The sequence below is a fragment of the Zeus faber genome, assembly GCF_960531495.2.
Source record: "Zeus faber genome assembly, chromosome: 2".
In the NCBI taxonomy this organism is placed as follows: domain Eukaryota; kingdom Metazoa; phylum Chordata; class Actinopteri; order Zeiformes; family Zeidae; genus Zeus; species Zeus faber.
Genome location: NC_137189.1, coordinates 3966234 through 3990476, shown reverse-complemented (window position 1 = coordinate 3990476; position 24243 = coordinate 3966234). Strand labels below are relative to the sequence as shown.

At 42.5% G+C, this 24243-nt stretch overlaps 1 protein-coding gene across 1 annotated transcript in view; it reads left to right on the top strand.

Moving 5' to 3' along the window:
• Positions 1-20871, top strand: part of kif26bb (kinesin family member 26Bb) — a gene marked incomplete at both ends in the record, with an annotated part of 29044 nt that extends 8173 nt beyond the window's left edge. Inside the window, 13 exons of the mRNA XM_079996604.1 lie at positions 477-598; positions 1355-1538; positions 5064-5264; positions 6483-6576; positions 8791-9065; positions 10772-10988; positions 11701-11854; positions 12123-12282; positions 12823-14329; positions 14654-16078; positions 18224-18393; positions 19400-19559; positions 20666-20871. Coding sequence (XP_079852730.1) covers positions 477-598; positions 1355-1538; positions 5064-5264; positions 6483-6576; positions 8791-9065; positions 10772-10988; positions 11701-11854; positions 12123-12282; positions 12823-14329; positions 14654-16078; positions 18224-18393; positions 19400-19559; positions 20666-20871 — 4875 coding nt within the window. The remainder of the gene's footprint in view (positions 1-476; positions 599-1354; positions 1539-5063; positions 5265-6482; positions 6577-8790; positions 9066-10771; positions 10989-11700; positions 11855-12122; positions 12283-12822; positions 14330-14653; positions 16079-18223; positions 18394-19399; positions 19560-20665) is intronic.
• Between the last annotated feature and the right edge of the window lie 3372 nt (positions 20872-24243).

The window sequence follows — 24243 nt, the reverse complement described above, 5'->3', positions numbered from 1 at the left end:
GAACCTTTTAACCCGAACTGTCATTCTTACTTTTCAGCCTGAGGGATTCTTAACATCTGTGTGTGTGTGTGTGTGTGTGTGTGTGTGTGTGTGTGTGTGTGTGTGTGTGTGTGTGTGTGTGTGTGTGTGTGTGTGGGTGGGTGTGTGTGCCTGCATTAGACAAAGGCAGGGCCAGTATGCTTACTGTATCTTCGTGAACTTGAACTATATCGGAGTCATGCCTCCGACTCACCGCCACATCATGATCAACAGTGTTCCTTGCGGTGCATCTTGCTTAAGGCCTAACGTGTCTAACCGCGCTTCTTTAACCCTGTGTGCCCCAGGTGTAATCGGCCTACTTAAAACCCCACAGATGCACACTGATCTCAGGCTGCTTATTCCGCAGAGCTCCCATGAGGCTCTTGTCGCTTGCAGCTGGTGTCATGTTGCAGTCGCAGGCTGGAGGAGTTAAACTATGAGCTTTGTCCCTCTGCCAGGCTGAGGACGAGGCCGCAGAGCGCGGTGGTGGCGCTGGGACTCTGCAGGCCGGCCCAAAGATGGCTCACATGTCCAGGGTGGCGACGATCGCCAACTCGACTGCAATGTCCTTTTTAGCCAAGTAAGTGACGTGGTGACATCATAGCATTTAGAAGTGCAAGTCCATAACACCCAGCAGACGATGAAAACAGAACTCCAATTACCTAATCAGGCAAAGCAAGTAAAGTGTATTTGAATTGCACATTTCATACACACAGACAATTGAAAGTGCTTTTCATAAGGCATAAAATACATTATAATAATTATATTAAAGCATGGAAGAATGAAAGCATAGAGGTAAAATACTAAAAGCAGATGAAGACATTTCATTTTTAATGTTGAATTATGAACTTGAACTTGAACTTGAATGGAAGAAAATGAGCCATTATTTAAGTTATTATAATTAATATTGTATAATAATAATAATAATCATAATAATAACAATATCCTACATGTATCTTAACATTGTTTATATATGGTGTAATTTGCTGAATATAATGCAATTGCTGCTGGTTGATAAACCCCTCTCTGAACTGTAATTTTACCAATTCTCTCTTTTGCATTGAAGACCTTAAGTGTAATGCTTAGTCTGCTGAGTGTGGTTCATTGCCCTGCAGCTTATATAACCCTGTTGAAACCAAGAGTGTAATCTCATTAACTGCCTGATATCAGAAGAGATAAGTCGGCCATTTTTCAAACAAGCCGTGCCATTTTAATAATTTTAATACGCCACAAAACTCAACTCAACCACTTAAACTAAAACTAATACTTAAATTATCATTCTCATATCTGCAAACTTGGTATTTGCATAAAACGTCCTCCCTCGTTGTGCGTGCAGGGCGGCTCAGAAGCTGAACCTGGCGGCAAGGAGGAAGGGCCTGGGTTCTGGATCCGCCGGCTCCGGCTCACCACCTCACCTCTCGACCTGCTTCAGGGCCGTCATCGAGAAGAACCCTCCACCCGTCCCCGCATGCCTCCTCCAAGCCGCCACCAGAACCAGAGACCAGCCCAGTGCCCCCAAGGTAGACTTTACCAAGGCAGAATCTACTGTTTAGATCTTTGTGCCCACTGTGTTTGAGAAATGCGTTGGTTGAATATTACATTGTACAAAAAGGTTTGGATGCATAAATAATTTAGAAGATTGAAATACCTACAGAAAGTCTATGGGGTCCAGGATTTTTATCAAACACACACACACACACACACACACACACACACACACACACACACACACATTAGTAAGTATTGAAGACACAAAAATAATTACTTTTTATTATACAAAATGTTTGAGAGATATTGATTTTAATCTGTTCATGTTTCTGTTTAAATTATTCATTATTAAATTATTTTAATGATCTAAACAATTAAAATAATTTACATTATTTTTTTACATGATTCATTTATTATTTATTCAGTACTATTTATTATTTATTTTTGAAACGCCATGCAGTGAAATGGTCTCCAAAGGCCTCCATACCAAATAATGTCGGATAGAATCACAGATGGCTAATGAGTAATGTGTTTTCTTATCTTATTATCTGAATGAGCTCCTCTTACCCCCCCATCACCTTTTGAAAATACCCCAAATCTGTCTTTCCAGTGATGCACTAATGCACTGTACAATACAATCATATCAGGAACTATAACCAGCAAACCCTTTTTTTTTTCCACACCCCACCCTGTGTCACTTGGAGGGGAGTCCAAATCACCTGTGCCCTTTATGTTCTGCTGTAATGTGACGTTAATGCCTCCATCTTTAACGTCTCTCCCCCTCACATCTGACGGGAGATGGTGGGCGGATCAATATGGGCGGCTGCCCTCTCGACGCTGCGACAGGGACTTGTGGGTTTAGTCTAGAGTTACAGATAACTGCTCAGATAGACTCCTCTGTGTGTGTGTGTGTGTGTGTGTGTGTGTGTGTGTGTGTGTGTGTGTGTGTGACTGCCTCCGTTCTCTCCATGCTGGATGTGGATGCTTGTGTGCGTGAACTGAGTGGGGTTTTCACAGCTTGTAAAAGTGATCATGAATAATTGAACCCCCTTGGACCTCGTCACACGCTGAATGGTGCTATGGGGAGACACTTCATGCGTAAGGAATTAAAATTAGGAAGATGTATAAATCCCTAACACGCACAGGGAAACCTGCTGTCCCATACACGCTTTACAAATTTCATAAGCATCTGTGATGGAGGGTGTCACGGCGGTATAATGGAGTCCTGCATGATTTAGACAAAAAGACACTTCAAATGAGGTATCCGGTGTCCTGGCATCTGGTGTCCTTGTTATTTGCATTATTTTTTTGCAGGGTTGTTTTATTTTTATTATTATAATTGAATGTATGTATTTATTTATTATTCATTTTGTTAATTTGCTGGGTTGTTTTAAAGCAAGCTCATCAAATGATCATGTTTGACATTAGACCAAACTTTGGTTGGCTTTGGCTAAAAAGTTGGCTAAAAGTCCCCCTCCTCCTCTACAATTCTAGGCACATTTTCAACATCATTGGATGATACTATGTTTTGTATTTTGGTGCAAAGACACATCCCATCTTTAATGCATTAACCCAACCGAGGCTATGAAAAATTATGCTCTGGCTGAAGACCCCCCCCCCCCCCCAAAAAAACCCAATTTAAATTAAAAAATGATATATATATAAATATATATATACTTTTTCTGTCTATAATAAATTATTGTGGGGTTCAACGTTAACTAACTTCATTAACTTAAACTGACAAAAAGTGGCAAAACACAATAACAATCACCATCATTGGGGGAGTAAATATATTTTGTGCCAAAAGATATTTACATGTAAAAGAATAAAATGAAATACATATAAAGGAATAACTGTACATATATAATGACCACGGACCCGTGCCGATTTCTTCGAGGACTCCTGCATTAACCTAAAGCAATTGGTGGAGCTCTACTCTTATTCTAGTCATCCAGCTTGTATAAGCTTGTAAAAAAAAAACACACCTGATCCCTACTTTTCAAGCAGGGCCTCAAATTGTAATGTTTTTGTTTTTTCTTTTAAATCTTCAGTGGCCTTTTTCGTTATTCTGTCTCATGGTTCATTGAACCTTAATATTCACTGTGAATGGACCCACTGCTGTTAAGAGGCTGTTTGTGGTCTCAGACTCAACTTAACCTAAGACCTCAAAACCCTGACATCCTCCAGCCTCCCACAGAGAGATGCATTAAGGGATTTATGCTGTGACATGGGGGGCGGGAAGCATCCGTCTCTGAGAGGTAAGGAAAAAAACAGTGTTCAGAGTGTCGCTAATTTCACTTGGCGAGCTGTTGTACAGTATGATAGTCGAAATAAAGCAGAAAGTGCAGTATATGCATGGCTACCATATTATCAACAATTCTTCCAATTATTAATGATCACAATATATTAGTCATGATAACTGTCAATGTTCACATTTTAATAGATAAAAAGCAGAAAAAGGGACTTTTACAAAGCAAGGGAAATAATGATTTTTTTAAATAAATAATAATAAATCATTATTTGTGTTTCTTAAAAAAAGTACAGTACAGTATATGCACATCAGTTTATTTTTTTAACAGTCATTCATTTTCCAAAAATATGCCGTAAAAATATAAAATATAATAATAAATATAAATACCTATACTTTAATGTGACTCATGTCAGTTTCTCATTTCATTTATATTTTAGTGTCAAAATATGATGAGGACACGACAAAACATTAGGTTTTGATGTTGGACATGAGCATTTTACTTTGTCCAGTTTATCATTTCAGAAAGTCAAAACCAGAGCTTTTATTGATTCTTGCAGACATTTTCAATCCATCCATCTGCTTCAGCAGGGGCTCAAACCACAATCTAACTTATTATTGTTATTATTGTTATTATTTATATGTCATTTACTCCTGGATGTGTTAATGTACGATATGATAACATTAGCTGCTGCACGTGTTTCAAAAGTATGCATTTAAAAATAGATGAGGCAAGCCGGGATACGGTCTCCGTCATCGCATTAAGATATGAAATCAGCAGCTTTTGTGACCTACATTTCTTTTTTTTTCATGGCAGTCCCGATAGACCTGGATATCATCAACATGGAGAATTCAATATGAGCCCGTTTCAGATCCTCATCTCACTCTTCTTTAATAGAATCCCTTTGTATCTGTTGCTTTTTTCTGAAGAATGTTGAAGTTACGCTACTCACGTTCCGAGTTGAAGGGGTCAATAATATTCACTATAAGTCGCTTTAAAAGCATTAAAACGCCTCACAGTGAATAACTAATGGAATCCTTTCTGTGAAATGCCTTTAAAATGTTTTGGCCTCCCACCGCCATATATTGCTTTGCTTTCATGCACATACACACGTATGCACATACACACCTATTCACATACACACTTATCTATGACATTCTAACTAAATCTTTTACACGTATCTGTATTTTCCAGTGCGTGCTTGTCGTTTGGTGTGGGGAGTAAAAACTGTGACACCCGCAGGAAACCCAAGTGAAGAACAAAGGCTCCGCCTGTTTCCAACCCCCCCACGCCCTCCCTCTCACTCAGGTCAAGGTGGTGCTGAGGGTTTGTCCTCCTCCCTCCGAGGGCCCCGCGCAGCCCCTCATGTTCCGAGTCGACGCGTCCAAGAAGAGGGTCAGCGTCATGGAGCCTCCCGGCGGCGGTGCCCGCCACACCCAGCGTCTGGACGACAAGGCAGCGCTGAAGACCTATGCCTTCGACGCCGCCTACCCACAAGACTCAGGCCAGGTCTGCTGCCCTGTCACACAGATGACATTTTGGATAACGTTTCCAACTAGAGCCGCTTATCGTGCGATCATTTCACATTTTACCTTTACCTTCGCCTTCATTATTGTTATTGTTCGGATTTTTATTATTATTTTTCTTCTTGGCGTTTTTCGGGCTAAAAGTGTCTTGAACACAACAACCGTTGGACCCACGGACACGGTTGAGGTGTCATTAGAACCAGGATGAGTTTGTGGAGTTAGAAGCTTTGTGACATCGTCATCATTTAATCTGTTGAAGGATTTACCTTCATGTAGATAAATTTACGGTTAATTATGGAGGAGAAACAGTGTCCTCTGCCATGAAAAATGTGTGGGTAAAACGGTAGCAGGTACTCATAGAACAACAGGAACAAACGTCTACGGATAAAAGATTACTCCCAATTGGATTTTGACTGGCATTTAAGGAGGATGTTAAAGAAAAAGTAATTTAAAAAGCTTTTAACCCGTTTAAAAATGTTGAGACTGAAATCAGTCTTCATCAGGGTGTGTTGAGATAAATAGGTCAATTTTCCATGTGGCCAATGGGTAGGCAAACAGCTTTGCCCTTGGGCTACCAGTGGCCACATAGTCTCTCATTTAGATTTTTCATTTCTCTATAGTCTATACTTTTAAGGGGTGAGTTTGCCATTGGTGGCGTCCGACACAGTTTACGTTCGACTTGGAGTCCAAATGTGGCCAGAATAATTTTTCCTGCTGTTCAGCCTGACTGTAGCGCTCATTTTCATAATACCGCCCAGCGCTCCTTTCAACTGCACTACAACACACTTTCAACACATACTGTACTTACTTACACAGGCTTTAATTTGTGGCAGGATCAGACGAACCAAGCGCACGGCACGTTTCCTCAAGTGCTTTTAAGTATTAATGTTTCCAGCCATTTCACCACACACACACACACACACACACACACACATACACACCACGGTTCATTAGCCTCCTCTGTCTGGTGCCCTGAAAACCGATCTGGCTTTCAAAATACCCCTTCCGATATCAATTACCACTTTGTTGCATGCTGTGCAAGCTAGGATGCTTCTCTGTTTGCACTCCTCTCTCTCTCTTTCTCTCTGTATCTCGTTTCTTTCTTCTCTGATATTTCTTCTCGTCACGTGGCGTTTTGGTCTCGGGAGTGGGGTGATGACTCACGAGGCCCCTGCTGTTCTTTGTCCCGCTCTCCGGCCAGGCCGAGGTGTGCGCAGGCGTCCTGGCTGACGTCATCCACAGAGTGGTCAGCGGCGGCGATGGATGCCTTCTGGGTTTGGGAAGCACTGATGTGGGTGAGTAATCTCCTGCTTCCAGAGGCCGGAGGGAGGGGGGTGAAACCTCAGGATGGGTGCGGGACACTGGGCGCAGGACTTTTATTACGTTTATGGGCTGTCTGTCCCTCCACCCCTTCTTCCTCTCCCAGGATCATCTCTGTATCTTTCTCTTTTTTTTTTTTTTACTGACTTTCTCTTTGTTATTCACATCTGATGCTCTCCAATGTTCCCTACATCCAACCATCACATCCAATACATTGCACACAGCTTGCACACTATAATTGCAGCATACTGCATATATATGTAAAGTATATATATACAGTATGTATATATTATATATATATTTTTTTTTTTACAGAAAGACGTTTTATACACAGTATATCATTGTAGATGCACATGTATATATTCATATATACTGTATATATATATATATATATATATATATATATATTCCTGTGTTCCTCTCTTTCCTTCTCTCCTTCTCTCTGCTCATGACAGACAGTTGTTTTATTGTCCATGTTTCATCCCTCTTACTCATTCATCATTCACCTGTTACTTTGCCAATAAAAGCCTTTTCATCAATTATACAGTGTTTTAGTAAAGTGTCCTCCCATCGGAGAGACGTGTCAATATGCAGCGGCAAACACCAAAGTATTCTGTTTTTCTTTTTTTTTTTTTTTTCTTTTACGGTGCATAGGGGACAGACAACCAAATGGACGGTAATATGTTGCTATTACAGAGATGGTGCCCTGCACTTAGCGCCGCTGAAGGGTTTTAATAGATGTGGCCCAAATAACCCTGGTGTTCACGTGCAGACACACACACACACGCACGCACACACCAACACAGACACACACACACACGCACGCACGCACGCACGCACGCACGCACGCACGCACGCACGCACGCACGCACGCACGCACGCACGCACGCACACACACACACACACACACACACACGCACACACACATACTGTAAGGACAGGGTCTCCTTGGAGAAGCTTTTTTCACATGACGCCACTCACCGTAAATCTAATTGAATTAGGGGGCCGATACGGAGTCCATGCAGCCCGCTGCCAGGGGATATCAATCTCCCTCCGCAGAATTCCATTCACCTCCAATAATGGCGAGCAGGTCTTTCCTTTAATTGGAGTAAACCAATTCTTTTATCCTCATTCAATTAGATTTCGGATAAGACAAGAGTGGATGCAGGGCCTTTGCTAAGTACTAATATCCATGTGCGGCCAGAGTGCACCTTCAGGTGAAATGTAAGTGCACAGACAGGCAGACAGACAGACAGACAGACATGTGCGCTTGCTTGCACATTTGCACATGTAGAGACAACGATACGCACTGATACTCATACATATGCATATAGTACATACGTAAGTATACACTCATACACATGCTTTTGATTTACAGTAAAATACACATGTATACACACAGGGTCTTCACATCCATGTGCTATATATACACACACACACAAACACACACATACACAACACAGACACACAATCAATCCTTTTCTGTGTGTTAATTTGAGGATGTGTATACACAGTATCACAGCAATGCATTTTGTTTCTCTGGTTTCTATGTTATTTCTCCAGTGGACATCTGAACATTAGCGTATGAGGCCACATTGTTCTTTAATCATTATTTAATCTTCACCAATTGAACTCGCTCATAACTCGACTCTATTAATAAGTCTTGAGGGTGAATTTGCTAATTGATTGCATTTTATTTGAATGTAATTCTGCTTATTAACTGACTCAAATGATTAATAAAGAGTCCATGTCCTTTCCTTTGAATGCTGTGATTAATAGAGAGAATTATACAGTGTTTTTTGAAAGGAATTAATCCTCTGAGAAGTCTTAGTATAGTATAGTATAGTATAGTAGTTTGACTCATTCTGGAGTAAAATTGGTAAAATTAGGTTAATATTAGGTGAAATATTTGTCATGTAATGTTACTACTACCTAAATATAAATATAAATAATTTTACTTGCATATAATTGAATATCCTTATAATTATCTTATTATATATATATATGTCATAGCATAGCAACTCTCTTCCAATATGATTCACAATACACAAATTGATTGATTTTTATTGATTTTATGAACTATTCAATGTTTATTGTGTGTGTGTGCATAGAATTTTCTTGTGTCCAATTGGACTTCTTGCCACCTGTGAATATGTTTATATCTGTGTTTCTATCTTATCCCCTCCCAGGGTCCTGGTCCACCATGGTGGGGACTGATCAGGGTCCCCAGAAGCTCGGCCTCATTCCCTGCGCCATCTCCTGGCTGTACGCCACCATCGAGCGCAGGAAGGAGCGGACCTGGACCGACCTCACTGTGTCTGTGTCAGCCATCGAGCTGCACTGTGGAGAGGCAGAGACACTTAGAGACCTGCTGGCGGAGGTGGCACCGTCCTCAGCAGGCAACAGCCTGGACAGACCTGCCGCCCAGATAAGCCTCAGCAAGGACCCCATCCATGGAATACAGGTCAGAGCTGACAATGAGGCTTCTTAAGTGGATGAGAAGTGTCTTGTGCTTCATAGATACTCTGGTTCTACATTATTTTGTTATTAATTGTCTGTCTGTGAGATACTGACAAAATTAAATATCACAATATTTTTTGACCAAATACCTCAATATTCCTAATTTGGCGATATTTTGGGGATGATTTTGGTGGTTTCTTAAGATGTTTACGCACAATAAATCATTAGTAATGTGGATATTATGACCAAGCAGGTAGAGGCGTTGATTAGAACATCTAGAAAAGTCTATAAAGTTCTGCTAATTATACAGTGGTACCTTGAGTTACGATTGCACGAACATACGAGTTTTCCGAGTTACAAGCCGTCGTTCCGTCGATTTTTTGTATTGATTTGCGAATAAAAATTTGAGTTAAGAGGAGCGAGCTTCATGTGCCGCCGCTGGTGGGCATGGCGAGCGAATGCGGCCGGCATCCCGCGTCTCGCTCCTTCACTTCACGTAGTTACCTGAGCGTGGAAGCATCGCTTTTGTTTTTTGTGCTCGCGATTTGTGCTTTTTGTGCAGTTATTTTGCCATTTTCTTTTTCGAACCATGGGTCCGAAAAAAAAGTGCTGAGAAGAAGAAGCGGATGATGTCCATTGACTTAAAGCACAAGATAATAGAAAAACATGAGCAAGGTGTGCGTGTGATGGAATTGGCAAGGCAGTAGGAGCGTAGTACTTCTACCATATGTACCATACTGAAGCAAAAGGAGACGATAAAGGGTATTAGGCCAGCCAAGGGCGTTAAAATAATGTCTAAGCTATGTTATAAATGTATCTAGTCTCATTCCACGATATCCACATTATATCTACACCGATCAGCCACAACATTTAAACCACTGACAGGTGAAGTGAATAACATTGATCATCTTATTCCAAAGGCACCTGTCAAGGGTTTATTAGGCAGCAAGTGAACAGTCAGTTCTTGAAGTTGATGTGTTGGAAGCAGGAATTATAGGCTAGTCTAAGGATCTGAGCCACTTTGACAAGGACCAAATTGTGATGGCCAAACGATTGGGTCAGAGCATCTACAATGGGCACGTGAGGGTCAGAACTGTACCATGGAGCATGTTTTCACAAGAACGTTTTCTTTAACATCATGTGGATGGCCGGGTGCATGTGTGTTGTTTACCCGAGGACGAAATGGCACAGGATGCACTATGGGAAGAAGGTAAGTTGGTGGAGGCAGTGTGATGCTCTGGGTAATGTTCTGCTGGGAAACCTTGGGTCCTGGCATTCATGTAGATGTTACTTTGACACGTACCACCTACCTAAACATTGTTAGGCGGGTCAGAACTGTTTTAGAGCACAAGGGGGGCCTACACAATATTAGGGAGGTGGTTTTAATGTTGTGGCTGATCGGTGTATGTATTCTCCAGCCCTAAAATACACTCTACAAACACAACTACATCTGGTGAACTCAACTTTTTTTGATACTTTCTACGTGTTTTCGCCTCCGGAATCGATTTTCAGTATTGGATTAACTCTGTTCTTTCACACTGTCAGTATTGTGAGTATATACGTGAGTATATTCCCCCACTAGAAACTGCAACTACTCATTGTAGTGCTTCTGGATTTTGAAATTGAAGCACAAACACACACACACAGAAAGTCTCATGAGATCCATCGATATTGACATACCCCATTCCCTCCTCTTCCCTCGCCCTGCAGATTTGTAACCACAACAGGGTGAAGTCCCCCACAGCCGAGCGGGCCGCCTCCCTCCTGGATTCCGCCTTAGCTTCGCGTCTCCACGGCAGCCAGACGAAGAGAGGATTGGGAGGAATGGGCGCTGATGTCATATTGTCTACTCCCCACCACACCTCCGTCATGTTCTTCACACTACATGTCCAGCCCCCCCGAACGGACATCGGCACCATCGGCAGAGGTTGCAATGCATGTTTACACATCAGATAGATAGAAAGACAGATCGATAGATGGATGGATAGATAGATAATCTGTATGCACACTGTATATAAATAGATGCAATGATGCTTTAAGAATGTCCTGCTGACAGAAGGGTTCCAGCGAGAGTGATGGGGAAGGTCTCCAGGACGGTAGTGAGACCAGCTATGTTGTACAGTTTAGAGGCGGTGGCACTGACAAAAAGGCAGGTGGCTGAACTGGAGGTGGCAGAGTTGAGGATGTTGAGATTTTCATTGGGAGGGACACTGATGGACAGGATTAAGAATGAGCACATTAGAGGGACAGCTTAGGTTGGACAGTTTTGTGAAAAAGTGAGAGGGGCGAGATTGAGATTATTTGGACACGTGTGTAGGAGAGATGAGAGTTACATTGGGAGAAGGATGCTGAGGATGGAGCTGCCAGGCAAGAGGAAAAGTGGAAGGTTTATGGATGTGGTGAGGGAGGACATGCAGGCGGTTGGTGTAAGGGAGGAAGATGCGCAGAACAGAAGGTATTGGAGGCAGATGATCTGCTGTGGCGACCCCTAATGGGAGCAGCGAAGGAAGGAGAAGAAGACACTCTATATAAACAACTTTCATTTCTTTCTTGGTTCACATTTTCTCCTCTCTTCCTCTTCTCTCCACTAATCTCCTATCCTCTCCTCTCCCACCCTCTCTTCTCTCTTCTGTCTGTAGCTTCCCGTGGCCCTTCCAGATTGACCATGATAGACGTCTGCAGTCGTGTAAAGCTGATTAACGACACTAACCAGAGCAGAAGTGGATTTCCTCCGTTTGAAATGGGATCTGTAATTTTTTCCCTCCTGAATGGACACAAAAACGTGGCCAGAAAGTAAGAATTTGATAAGACCGGTGGACTGAGCTGTAGATTTCTTGAGCTTGATCTCTAGGTCGAGCTCTAGGTTTTCTAGGTTTTCTATTGAGGCCACTAAAACGACCTATTCCATATCATATTTTATCTCCTAATTTGATTTATCGAAAGACAAACATTTCAAAACCGTGGTAGAATGTCTTTATTTGACATTCATATTTGGCGATATAGTTGACCATAATGATGTATGGATTTTTGTTTGTTTTTCGTTTTCTTATGTTGTGTACAGGGGTAGTAAACTGGCTTTGCTCCTGGGAGAATCTCTCGGTAACCTGAACAGTCTCACTACAGTGATCGCACAGGTGTCCGATATTCCAGCGTATCTCCCAGAGGCCTTATCCACCGTCCAGCTAGCTTCTCGTATCCGTAGGGCACAGAAGAGAGCAAAGGTATAGGTTTCTCATGTGCATTTCTATTGTTTTCTGCATGACAGGTTTTATAATGAGGTAATATACAGTATGTGTCAAGGTGTTAACCAAGGCTTTTACATTTTTTTTGCACAAAAATGTGCCTTGAGCTTATAGAGCTTAGTGTGCATAATCACTGGGTGTCATGACATTTGACTGCATATATGTATGACCTTATGTTTATGTATGTGACAAATAATCTCTTGAACTTGAACTTGGTATATTTTGTATGTGACCTATGGGTTACATACAAGTACAAGTCAAGTTCATGTCTCGTGATTATTTAATTATTACATTTTCTTTGCATAACTGAGAGTAGACCTTTTTTGTGAGTTTTTTTTGTTTACCCTTAAATGGTAATTGTAGATCAAAGATAATAACAATAAAGATAATCTTTGCCATTTTTTTGATTGTACACATATTCTACCAAGTCATTGTTGACTATCTTTCTCAGAAGAATCATCACCTGAATTGTAGTTTTCAAGTTAAAGATAACATGAATATTTATCTCCATTCTAACAGGAGTCCACCTCGTGCTCTCCTTGTGGCAGAAGCCTTTGTAAAGAGAGGAGAGGCCATCAGTTACTGTCCCTGCGCTCGTTCCACTCCTCGGGTGAGGTGAATATGGACGTACCCAGGCTACGTTTTTGTGGAGAGCTTGACGAGCCCTCCAGCAGCGATCAGTCCTGTGACACAGTCATCCACATTGACTCAGATGGCTCTGTCCAACCCAGTGCCCGCCGAACACTGGCCCAACCTGAATTTGTCCCCATCATTCCCTCTCTGCACCATTGCAAGCCTGACGTGGATGACCCAGAGTTCACTGAGCTCCTTCAGGAACTTTTGAAAATCCCCCAGCCTCAGTCAGAACAGAAAAAAGAGGAAATTGTTTTCGGGAAATTAGAGACACAAAGGACAGAACTGGGACACACTGAGAGGTACTGTCTCAAATGTGACACATTTGCTGAACTTCAGGAGCGCTTGGGTTGCATTGATGGCAGTGAGGTTGGAACAGATGTACCCAAGCTTTGCTCTAACAACCCTTCCAATGACAAGACAACATTCAAAGTGCCACTCCAGAAAGATGGGAAGCAGACAGGTGGACAGACTGAATCATCAGAAGCACCACAGACGCAGCGTCTGTTGAATCAGGAGTTCTTTTGCAGTCAGAGTTCTAAGGCGGAAAAACAAACAGATGGCGCGTTCCCTTGTGATGCTTTTCAGAGGGAAGACTCAGGTTTGTATGACTGTGAGGAGGGCAGTGCGGCCAGCTCTACTGAGGAACCCGGGAACCAAAGTCTCAATCGTGGTCTGATCCGCCGGACAGAGCGCTCCGAATTGCCTGACTCTGGTACTTCTAAAGCACCCACCAATACTTGTAGTATGGATCCTAAGAACACTGCGGTTCCTGGTCCACCTGTCCTTGTGCTTCAGTCCGCTGAAAGCCAGAGGGTTCCTGAAAGTGGTGATTGGGTCAAACCTGAAGGTAGGACCTCACCGGTTGGAAAAAGTTCCTCAATATCTCCCCCCCAGGCCTCCCCCACCTCTTCTCCGCATCCTTCCTTTGCTACGAGTGTTATACTCGAGGAAATCTTGCCTCATCTCCATACAGAGGAGCTGAAGGAAATGAAGGCCACTATCACTGTAACTGTTCAACAGCCGCTTGACCGAGATGGTCATGATGAACTAGTCTTTTCTATGGTGGAGGAAGTGACCATTAGTGGAGCACTTGACAGAGATGGCAAGGGACACAGCATTGTTCGTATTAGGGACACTTCCCAACCAACATCACATACTCAAGGTTCTGCTTGCTCCCAACGAATAAGAATCATCAGCAATGTCAGCGAAGAAGCTGCTGGTTATTCTAATATGCCTGTGAACCCCACAGTTCAAGCTGCACCCAGAGAGCCCACCACTCAAAAGCCATCATTGCCATCTAGGAGGGAGAAGAGGTTATTACCCTCTTTTATAAACCCCACGCTCATCGAAACTGATTGTGATTGTAGCTTGGATGAGACTGAGCCAATAGGTAGTTCTGACAATAACGATAAAGGTGGGGAATTATTGGCTGAGCTCAGGCAGGATAATCAACAATGTCTTGTGGAAAGGAGAGCTCTTGAGGCAGAGAGAGGGTCTTTTGCATTTGAGAGTCATGAGAAGAAGTCCAACAGTATATCTATGTCATCCCGAAGCCATATTTCTTATGACAGACTGAACTTTGAAGACACAGCTTTCTATGATGAAGCAGAGTGCAATATCACTGAACAGAGACACAGAATCACAGGCACAAGTCACCCGAGAGGAAGAGAGCATGTTTATCCCACTAACACCCCAAGGGGTTTGGTGGGGGCAGATGTTGGTCGGCAAGATTTTGGGAATTCCCCCAAGAATATTGCTGCTTCACCTGGTCGCCAAGCAACCTCACATAATGCCCTCAAAACAAATAGTCTGCCAAGAGGCTGGCACAACGCCAACCACAGGGAAGGCTGCTGTGGTGGTCACGTGGCAGGCAACCACAGGGATCCAGCAGAGGTGACATCATTCACTCCATGCAGCCCAAGGGACACCATGGAGAGGAGACAAAGCAAGGAGCGTTCCTTGGCCAACTATGGCCCTGCCTTCCCCCCCTCCCAGAAATACACTTCAGAAAACAGACAGGAAGATACCACCCCAAAGAAAAAGGCCATGGTGAGTTTGTCAGGAACTTCAAGTCCTAGCATAAAACAAGGCAGTTTGAGTGAGAGGCCAAATTCACCTGTTGAGGTGAGCAGCAGGCTTTTCAGTGCTAAGCTAGAGCAACTGACTAGCAGGACAAATTCCCTCGGGAGAACCGCTGTTGAGTTCCGATCTCTGGATAGAGGCAGTAGTAGTACATCAGTAAGTTTCAAGGGGAGCTCCAAAGGAAGTATTGAGGGCAATTCTAAGGGAGGCCCTAAAGGGATTTATGATGATGTCTTTAGGGGGCAGTATAAGGAAAGCTATGAGGGGGATTCTACCTTACCTAGGGTTGGGAGGAGCCCAAAGAGGAGTCCCAGAGTACCTGGCACTGATCCCTGTCACCACTCCAACACCTCAAACAACTCCCCTTCATCCCAGTCCCCGAAGCCAAACCGTTCCAAGCTGTCCTCTATCGGGAAACTTAAGATGGCTAGCCCGCGAGTGCGCCGGTTATCTAACCCTGGCACCAAGACGCTCACCCTCTCCCACAAAGCTCTGCAACAATCCATCAATCGCAGTGCCAGTCTCTCACCAGATGGGAAGTCTTTCAGTACAGAGCGGACAGCATCTTTTCTCTCCTCCTCCCCTCCCTGGTCTACTCACTCTCTCAGCCTTACTCAGGGTTACAGCCCATCGTGCTTGAACACCATATCACCCATCCAGGGGGTCATCCATGGGCGGTTGTCCGACCTCATGAAGAACAGGGAATCCAGCACCAGCCCAGAAGGATCCCAAATCGCCCATCCATTATACAGGAACCATTCCCCACTCCCCTCCCCCTACAGTCAAATGACTACCCCTAGGAATCCCAGCCACATGAGTGGGCATGACAGTGATGCCACCAGTGTGTTGAGCGGCGAGTTGCCTCCAGCTATGGGGAAGACTTGTCTGCTTTTTCCGAACAGGAACAGTGTGGTGAGCAGTGGATATGAAAGCCTGGTGAGGGACAGTGAGGCCACAGGAAGCAGCAACTCCAATAGAGATTCAGTCAGTGACAAGAGCTCCTCTCTTCTCAACATCATCCGTAGCAGCCGAATGTCCAGAAGAAGAGGAAACACAGGTACAAAAACTGGAGTGACTTTTAGTGAAATTTGACCCCCTGGAGTCTTTTTTGCTCTTTTGCTATCTGTTCACCTTTGCCTTTGTTTAACACCTAAATAAACTGTCTTACCCCTAATGCATGGAACCCTTTTTGTCAGCGCAAACTCAGCTATAAGTCCGATTCATCATTTTGTCAAGAATCTCTATAGCTGCCAGGTATGGAAATTTTTGAAAAACGAAAACATTTTTGGAAATACACAAATCTTGTGATGTTTTTCTTCGGGCATAACAAGATTTAACGTGCAGCAAGAATTTGTCATTGAAATCATTATATGAATTCAATGAATTATGATAAAATCTCCATGACAGTTCCACATACAGGCATAAATGTGGTATTGTTCGGCAAGTTTAGAATCCAGGCTTTCGCCAGTGATTTTCCTTGTGTTCCATGTGCTACAAGCGAGAGGTTATTAATGAAAACATATCAGGGTCAAGGGACAAAAATCTATTCAATTTTGATGATGATTTTGTTCAGGTACACTGCCAGGCTAAAAGAGTATCGGTATCTAAGAAAATTGAGAACCCAAAAATGTAATAACAAGAGCCATATCCAACCTGTCAGATATCACAGAAAAGTGACTTGATTTTCCTTGTTGACACTTTGAAATACGTTATATGTCTCTGATGTAGAAAATGTATTATGTCAATCACTGAATCATTAGAGCGCAACGACTGACAATCATTACGCTCTAATGACCTCATCTAATGCTCTTTAAGCATTTGTAAATATTACTTTTAAGACTCTGCATTGGCCCCAAGGGAGGGCGACTGTTGCTTGCCTTTTTGTCATGGTACCTTTGGCAAAAGTGCCCTTTGCAAATGGCAAATTATCTTGACTGTATCTGCTGTATCACCTGGCCAAAGAATGGCAAATGATACCAATTTAGCCAAAACGACAGAAGATGCATATGTGACAGATTTATGCTGTTTGTGCCCTCCCCTGGTGCCCTGTCTATCCAGTTCCTCATTCCCTCCCTGTCTGCCGTAGGCCCCGTCCTGGTCCTCTCTGCCCCTAGTTCCCTGTCTATTGTAGGCCCCGTCCCGGTCCTCTCTGCCCCTAATTCCCTGTCTGCTGTAGGCCCTGTCCTGGTCCTCTCTGCCCCTAATTCCCTGTGTGCCGTAGGCCCTGTCCTGGTCTTCTCTGCCATCTAGTTCCCTGTGTGATATAGACCCTGCTTTCTATGCAGTTATTTCCGACTCCAATTTGAATGTAAAATGTTTTTAAGTAGGTTTCTTCTGCATTATCATTTTACACATAGAGGAAACAGCCACAACTTCCTGGTTAAAAAAATGAAGCCATCATGGGAAAAAGCCATCATCATTAAAGAAAAGATTAAAAATATGATTAAAGATTGAGGATGAGAACAGTGCTTGCACGCTTTATAATTGTTAAGCCATAGAAAGATAATCATACCACTGACATTATTTGCTCTTTAAGCTCCAGTTTAACTGAATTTCTGTCATAATTACCACTTATGTGGCTTCAAGGAGCAAAGAAACAATACCATTTCCATACCGCTGTAAATTTCATACACATCCTAAAAAAAATCTAAAATATATTTTTAATCTCTTTTAATCCCATGGAACAATTTATTCCTTTCTATTTTGGAAATTGCTGTTTACAGCTCCTTTTAAACACTTCATACATTACCTCTATTCCCACAGGAAAATCGTTCCTGCGCAAATTCCATTTAAGTCTTAACATATACTGTATTATGTACACATATGTAGCTATTCACGTCTGTGCTTGCAAACACATAAGTATACCCACCAATACATGTTAATTCTTGCTGTCATTGCCAAGACTTTGCTTAATTTTTGAAATTGATAATTGCATTGTGTGTTATATAAATTATGTCCTCTTTCAAGCCTTAGAAAGGTTTTGTTTCTTTGTAACAAAGATTCAAATAACGGACTGTGATCTTTCTAGTACTTATGACAATTTGCATTGAGGGAATGTTAAATTGTATTAGTCATATTTTTCTTAATTAAGATCATGTAAGCGGCTTTACCACACTGTTGTCGAGAGGAAAAATAAAGGAACTGAGAAGGAATCAAATGTTTTTTCTGCATCGTTCCACTCTTTTAATTCCACTTGCTCCAGGTTCACACCAGCGCCGCCTGTCGCACGATGCGCCCTCGTCCATGAGACGTTCGGCCAGTGGTCCGAGGGCTCGCTGGGTGGACCGGGGCATCCCAGAGGCCTTTGAGATTAAGGTCTATGAGATCGATGACGTGGAGAAGATGCAGAGAAGAGCAGGTGCTGGCAAACAGGTAAAGGCTTTTGTTTCGAGGCTTTGTTTCTGATAATGTAAAAATTGTTCAAAAGTGATTGGATGTCCAAAAAAGTAGAGAAGTAAGAGAAGATAATAGATAAGATTAGACTACCCATGCATTAAAATAAGTGCAGTCCAGAGAGCGATTAAATTTAAATCAGATGAGAAAGTACATTACGTCACTTTATGAATACTTAAGAGTGGAATTACAATCACACAAAACTACAATTACACAAAATGCTCATAAACCTCAATAGCTGCTTCCATTCCTGCATACTGTATGGAGGGGTGGAGGAGGAGTATGAGATAAAATAGGATTAAACAATTTGATCACATAAATGTGCTGTGGCATTATGAATGAATGCATTTGTTGTCCCAATCAAGTCTTTCTCTACTTCCTCTTTTTGCAAAAAATGTGCATAAAGTTCAAGTTCAAGTTCAAGTTCAAGAAATTATTTGTCACATACATACACATACGGTCGTACATATATGCAGTAAAATGGCATGACACCCGGTGATTACGCACAAGGTCTATAAGCTCGAAAAATACTCAAATGTGCGTAATTGACACGCGGTGCTTGCGCAGGCGGCGGCAAGGGGCGGCGCCACAATCGCGATTCTGGGTTCTATAATAAGGGTAAACAAATCTGACAGATTGGTGGAGATATCATTACCAAGGTATCTAATATGCCTGTTGTGATAGTTAATCCTTGTATTATGTTTCAATGTTTGACCAATGGCCACAAGTGGCCGGTGCTATAAAAGTCACTTCAAAATTTTGATATATGCATATTTAACCTCCTAACCTCCTAATTATCATCATATCACTGACTATCATTACAAACTTGACCAGATATTTCAGTTTTTCTGTCCACATAGTCATGAAGCAGCCTCCCGTCTGGTCTTAATTCACTGCATCCTTCTTATTCTTTGTGCGTGTGGAGAGGTTCAATTAGGGAGGGGTTAATCAAACCTTTAAAAAAAATGTGTTTACACATTTTTAGGCAATGTGTTTGCCTAAGTGTTTCAGTGCCAAGTTGAAGTTCTTGGAGCACCGTCAGCAGAGGATCGAAGAGGTCCGAGCCAAGTACTACAACCTGATGAGGGAGTTGGGAAAGGCCAAGCAGAGCCTGATGCTGGAGCCTGACAAGTGGAACCAAGAGTGTGAGTTCCCAAAATTGTATTTATCTATACAATCCTATAAAATCTTTAATTTTTTGTAGTTTTTACAGTGAAAGTGGTCCATATGTAAAGATTTAATTTGTGAAACTGTCTCTAACAATAGCAAAGGCATATTCCAACCTCCCTTGTCCATCAAATGTCACTGTTCCATGGCAGAGGGGATTGGAGGGGCTGAAAATTGGGTGGGGCCAAAAATCTCAACAATCGAGGCCCAGAATTGTAGGGAGGAGCTAAAATCAAGGCCCGCTACATCATCAGTTGGCTGACACTGTTAAGCCCCTTTTCCAATGCACAAAAACCCCTCCAACACCCGCTAACATCTGTCTTTTGTCTTTAGTGGGAAAGGTTACAATCGTCATTCCCGGGACCAATGACTCTGCAGTGATGGAAACATGACCGTCGACCCGCTAATTTCCCTCCCTTTTCCAACGCTATGTGACGCACGTTCAAGCTCCGATTTAGAATCCAAAATCAAAATCAGAAGTTAGTGACTTTTTTTCCTCACATGTGGGACCATTTCATATTTTGAGTGTGGGCACTGCTCCGTGGGGACCGTTTTTTTTCCACAATCACACTGGAACCCCGACACGACCCTTTTCCGGCACGTTTGTGACGTTGAACGTGACACACCAGAAAAAGAAAAAAGAAAAGCCAAATTTGTCTTCTGGCAATGTGAATGGAGTCAATCGTCTGTTTTTAACGGGTTTACTCGCGTTTAAAAACAGCATATACATGCTCATTTTGGTGTAAAAACAGTATTAGAGAGACATGCGCTCTCACTTTAAATGCTTTGTTGTCTCAAATGTAAATTCAGAATTTAACTGTTGTACCAGTACAATTTTACTGATTCAATCCACAAAAAGACTAGAATATACAGTATAGTGAACATACAGTGTCTGTCTCTCAGAACAAGCTGCTCTGGTCTTTACCCTTTCTTTGAAAACAAAGCTTGTGTAAAGACCTGCGTAGATGGATGCAACCTCTCCTGATGTTGATTAAATTCCTGACTGACGGCATCTGACAAAGAGTTGTAAATCTCCCCTTTCCAACCTTGAACTAAAGTGTCCCGGGGTAATCCTCCCCCCCAGTTGACCTGTGGCAGACGTTCGAGGTGGACTCCCTGGAGCACCTGGAGGCCCTGGAGGTGGTGACGGCGCGGCTGGAGAGCCGGGTCAGCCTCTGCAAGGCCAACGTCATGATGGTCACCTGCTTCGACGTCTCCACCAAGCGACGGCAGAAGAAGCGGCGGAGAACTGCGTCGCAGCGGCAGCAGCACGGCATTTTGGGAATCTGAGTTCAGCGATGGCAGCCATGTCGTCACTACAACTCTCTACAACCATGGTCATGTCATCGATACAAGCCTACTTTGTTTGGTTCACCCAGTTAGTATGTGAGCGTTTTTTAAGTGTGTCCGAAACTATAGTTTGCACTAATACCAGAACCAGGGTGATACACTGTATCAGGTGAGATATCGTAGGATGCAAAGTTACAAACAGCAGACACTGCGCTGGTTCGGCGTATCCCAAAAGGCATCGTGACAACAATACTTCACTACCAACAATGTAGGAGAGTTCATTTTAACTAAGTAGAGTGGTGTTATGATGGGGTAATATGTCTGAAAAGCCGTCGTACTTTTGACGCACATACTGACTTAAGCTTTGACGATCGTGCACATGTAGATTGTAGACTGAGGGACGGGAGTTCGGACATGGCAAAAAAGCTTTCATTGTGTTGGGTGTTTGTTTTGCACCAGGTATGACCACCTATACGCCTAAATACCGATGCAAATATCAGGGTGATGACATCAACATGCACGCACACGTCCTTAATAGTTTACCTTTACATTATAAACTCCCACATTTTCCCTCGATTTAAAGGTGGAAGCATCCTGGGTTAATGTCAATTGGTTTTCTGTTTTGCGATAGTGTTTTGATAAGCAAAAGGGACATTTGCTTCCAAATCAGAATGCGTCGGAGCACGGGGACAGAAGTTGAGTAACTGAAATCAATTCTGATTTCAAATTCCTAAATGAGTTTGATTCTAAGAGGCCACCACACTATCGACTCCTCTTATCGATGTTGACCAGCTGGACACAACAGTGCACCAGAGAGGAGTTTGGAAGTTTCGTTTAAATTGAGGCATTTTCATTGGATTCGTCATTCATTACAGATTTTCATATGGAAGAGTAGTGTAATGGATCTTTTCATTGTCCCCCATGATTCTCAGACTTTTATTAGATCAGGAGGTTTATGCAAGTGAGGACACACTAACAGTCGTGTGTTTCCCGTACGTGTTTTCTTGTGCAAAAAAAGTAATATGGTTTTTTTTTAATTCATGAAATGAAATTGGAAGTTTTTGCCAAAGCGGCAATTTCCCCGAGTTCTGTAAAAAGGAATACCTTTCCACCCTCAGGGTCGTTTTTTTATCTTGCTGTCACTTTTTGGTGCTCATATGAATTCCCTCCTGATTATGTTTGTGTATTTGTGTTATTGACGTATAGATGAAACAGGTTCAGCTTGAAACTATCGTACGGACTGTGCAGTGAGAGTAGACCAGGAAAGTAATCTCTGTTAAATATTTGTTTGTAGTGTAAAAAATGTTTGATTTCGTTAACTGTCTAAACTGTTTCCATTGATTAGTAAAAAAGGATGTTCTCGTGAAATCTAAAAAAGATATGACAACTACTGAGAGGTCTGTTTGAGATCACTTGCGACCACAGTCCACGGACCCACTAATGGATGCAAACGAGGGTTTCACTGAACCACAAAATCTCTTCTGTGGAAAGTGTCTTGTGGTCTCAACATCTCAAAGGGGCTTCGTTAGACGATGGTTGGCCAAGCAGGAATTTGTGAAAACCATTATAAAGGAGGTTACGATGGAGAAAAACTGGGAATCAAAGAACTGTCCCCTGTCGAGAGATATTCCAAATATGTAAAAAACAAAACAACCCACTTGGCAATTCTGTATCTATGAGAATCAGCAAGTGTTCTGTGTCCTTAAGTGTAAGGGAATAGAAGATGAACGTGCAGTGACGAATGGGGTGAAGCCAAAAGCACCATGAGTGACATAATATGCAGAAAGAAAGTGGAGTGAAAGAGGAAGCCAATAGGATCGGACCTACAGTGGAGGTCTTAGTGGCTTGTAGAGCTGGGCAATATTCTATCAAATATATACACCAAAACATTATATTGCACTGTACAACACTAATATATTGAACAGAAATTACATTCTTGAAAAAACCTTCCATCTATTCCCCTAAATAGATTCCATCGTTATTGTTGGTCTTTTGTGGTACTGCTGCAACATGCAATTGTAGGATTTATTTGGATAAAAACACTAAATGAATAAGTGAAGAAAATTAATTTATTTAAAATGCCCTATTATTATTGAACTAAACCTACTTCGTAGTTTAAAAACTACTCCGGAGTGCTTCCAAATGACTGTCCAGCTCTATCGCAGTGGAATGGCCTCCAAGCTCTTGAGCTGCTGAGCCAGCAACAAGGGGATGAAAGTGACGCATAGGAATCAATACGCACAGATCTGTTCAGGTAATGGATTGGGGCGTTCAAATGTCAACAAACAAGCAGGCACACACACACACACACACACACACACACACACACACACACACACACACACACACACACACACACACACACACACACACACACGACATATTTCTAGAGTGAATCCTTGCTGTCGGCATGTTGGTGTGTGTGTGTAAGGTACTGATCTATAAAGGACAACACCCTTCCCTGTTCCTCTCTGACCCGTTGCAAACTTTGTCGTCTGAAATGAAATAATAAAGTTGTAACACTGTGATGTTTTTGTAACTATCTTAAAAAAGTGTTTGTGTGTGTGTGTCTGTGTGTGTGTGTGTGTGTGTGTGTACGTCCATGTGTATTACTGTAAGGGGACTGTGACTATGTGTGACGGACAGTTTAAGGTGTGTCAGTGTTCACCGAGACATTAAGATAATTAAGAGTGCGTGTTGGGTGTGCACCTTTGTGTCTATGTCTGAGACGCTTTAAGACAATGAAGTGTGTGTACGTTGGTGTGTGTTTCTGTGTAACGGCAAAGGATAGTGAGAGTGGACGATTGATTGAGTGGGGAGTGTGCATTTTGTGCATGTGTGTGGAGGTGGATTTTGTGTTGTGGGTGAAGCAGAGAGAACGAGGACAAAATGTCACAGAGTTCGGCCCAGAAGTCCAAGCTAAACAGCAACATTATAAACATGATAGATTCAGAGAGACGGGCTGAGAGATAGAGAAGAAGGGGGGGGGGGGGATACCTTACCTAGAACATACACAACCATTTGCCCTTTGTGTGTGTGTGTGTGTGCGTTTGTGCGTGTGCGTGCGTGCGTATGTGTGTGTGTATAGCACAGTATATCAGAATCAGACATAGGGCTTCCTAATTTGTAAAGGAATATTCATTTTTTGGTGTGTAATGATGAACATACAATAACATACATTTCTTATGTTTATTCATTGATCGTTGCTTATTTTCTGTGATTATTACATTACACGGGGGTTAAAAAAAACGCGTCCTCAAATCTCTGGCTGAGGGAACGCCCCCTTCACATTGTGAATAATCATCCGTCAAATAAACAACAACAAGCACTAGATAACGCCACCTTCGCGTTCATTGGTGAGGGTGACGTCAC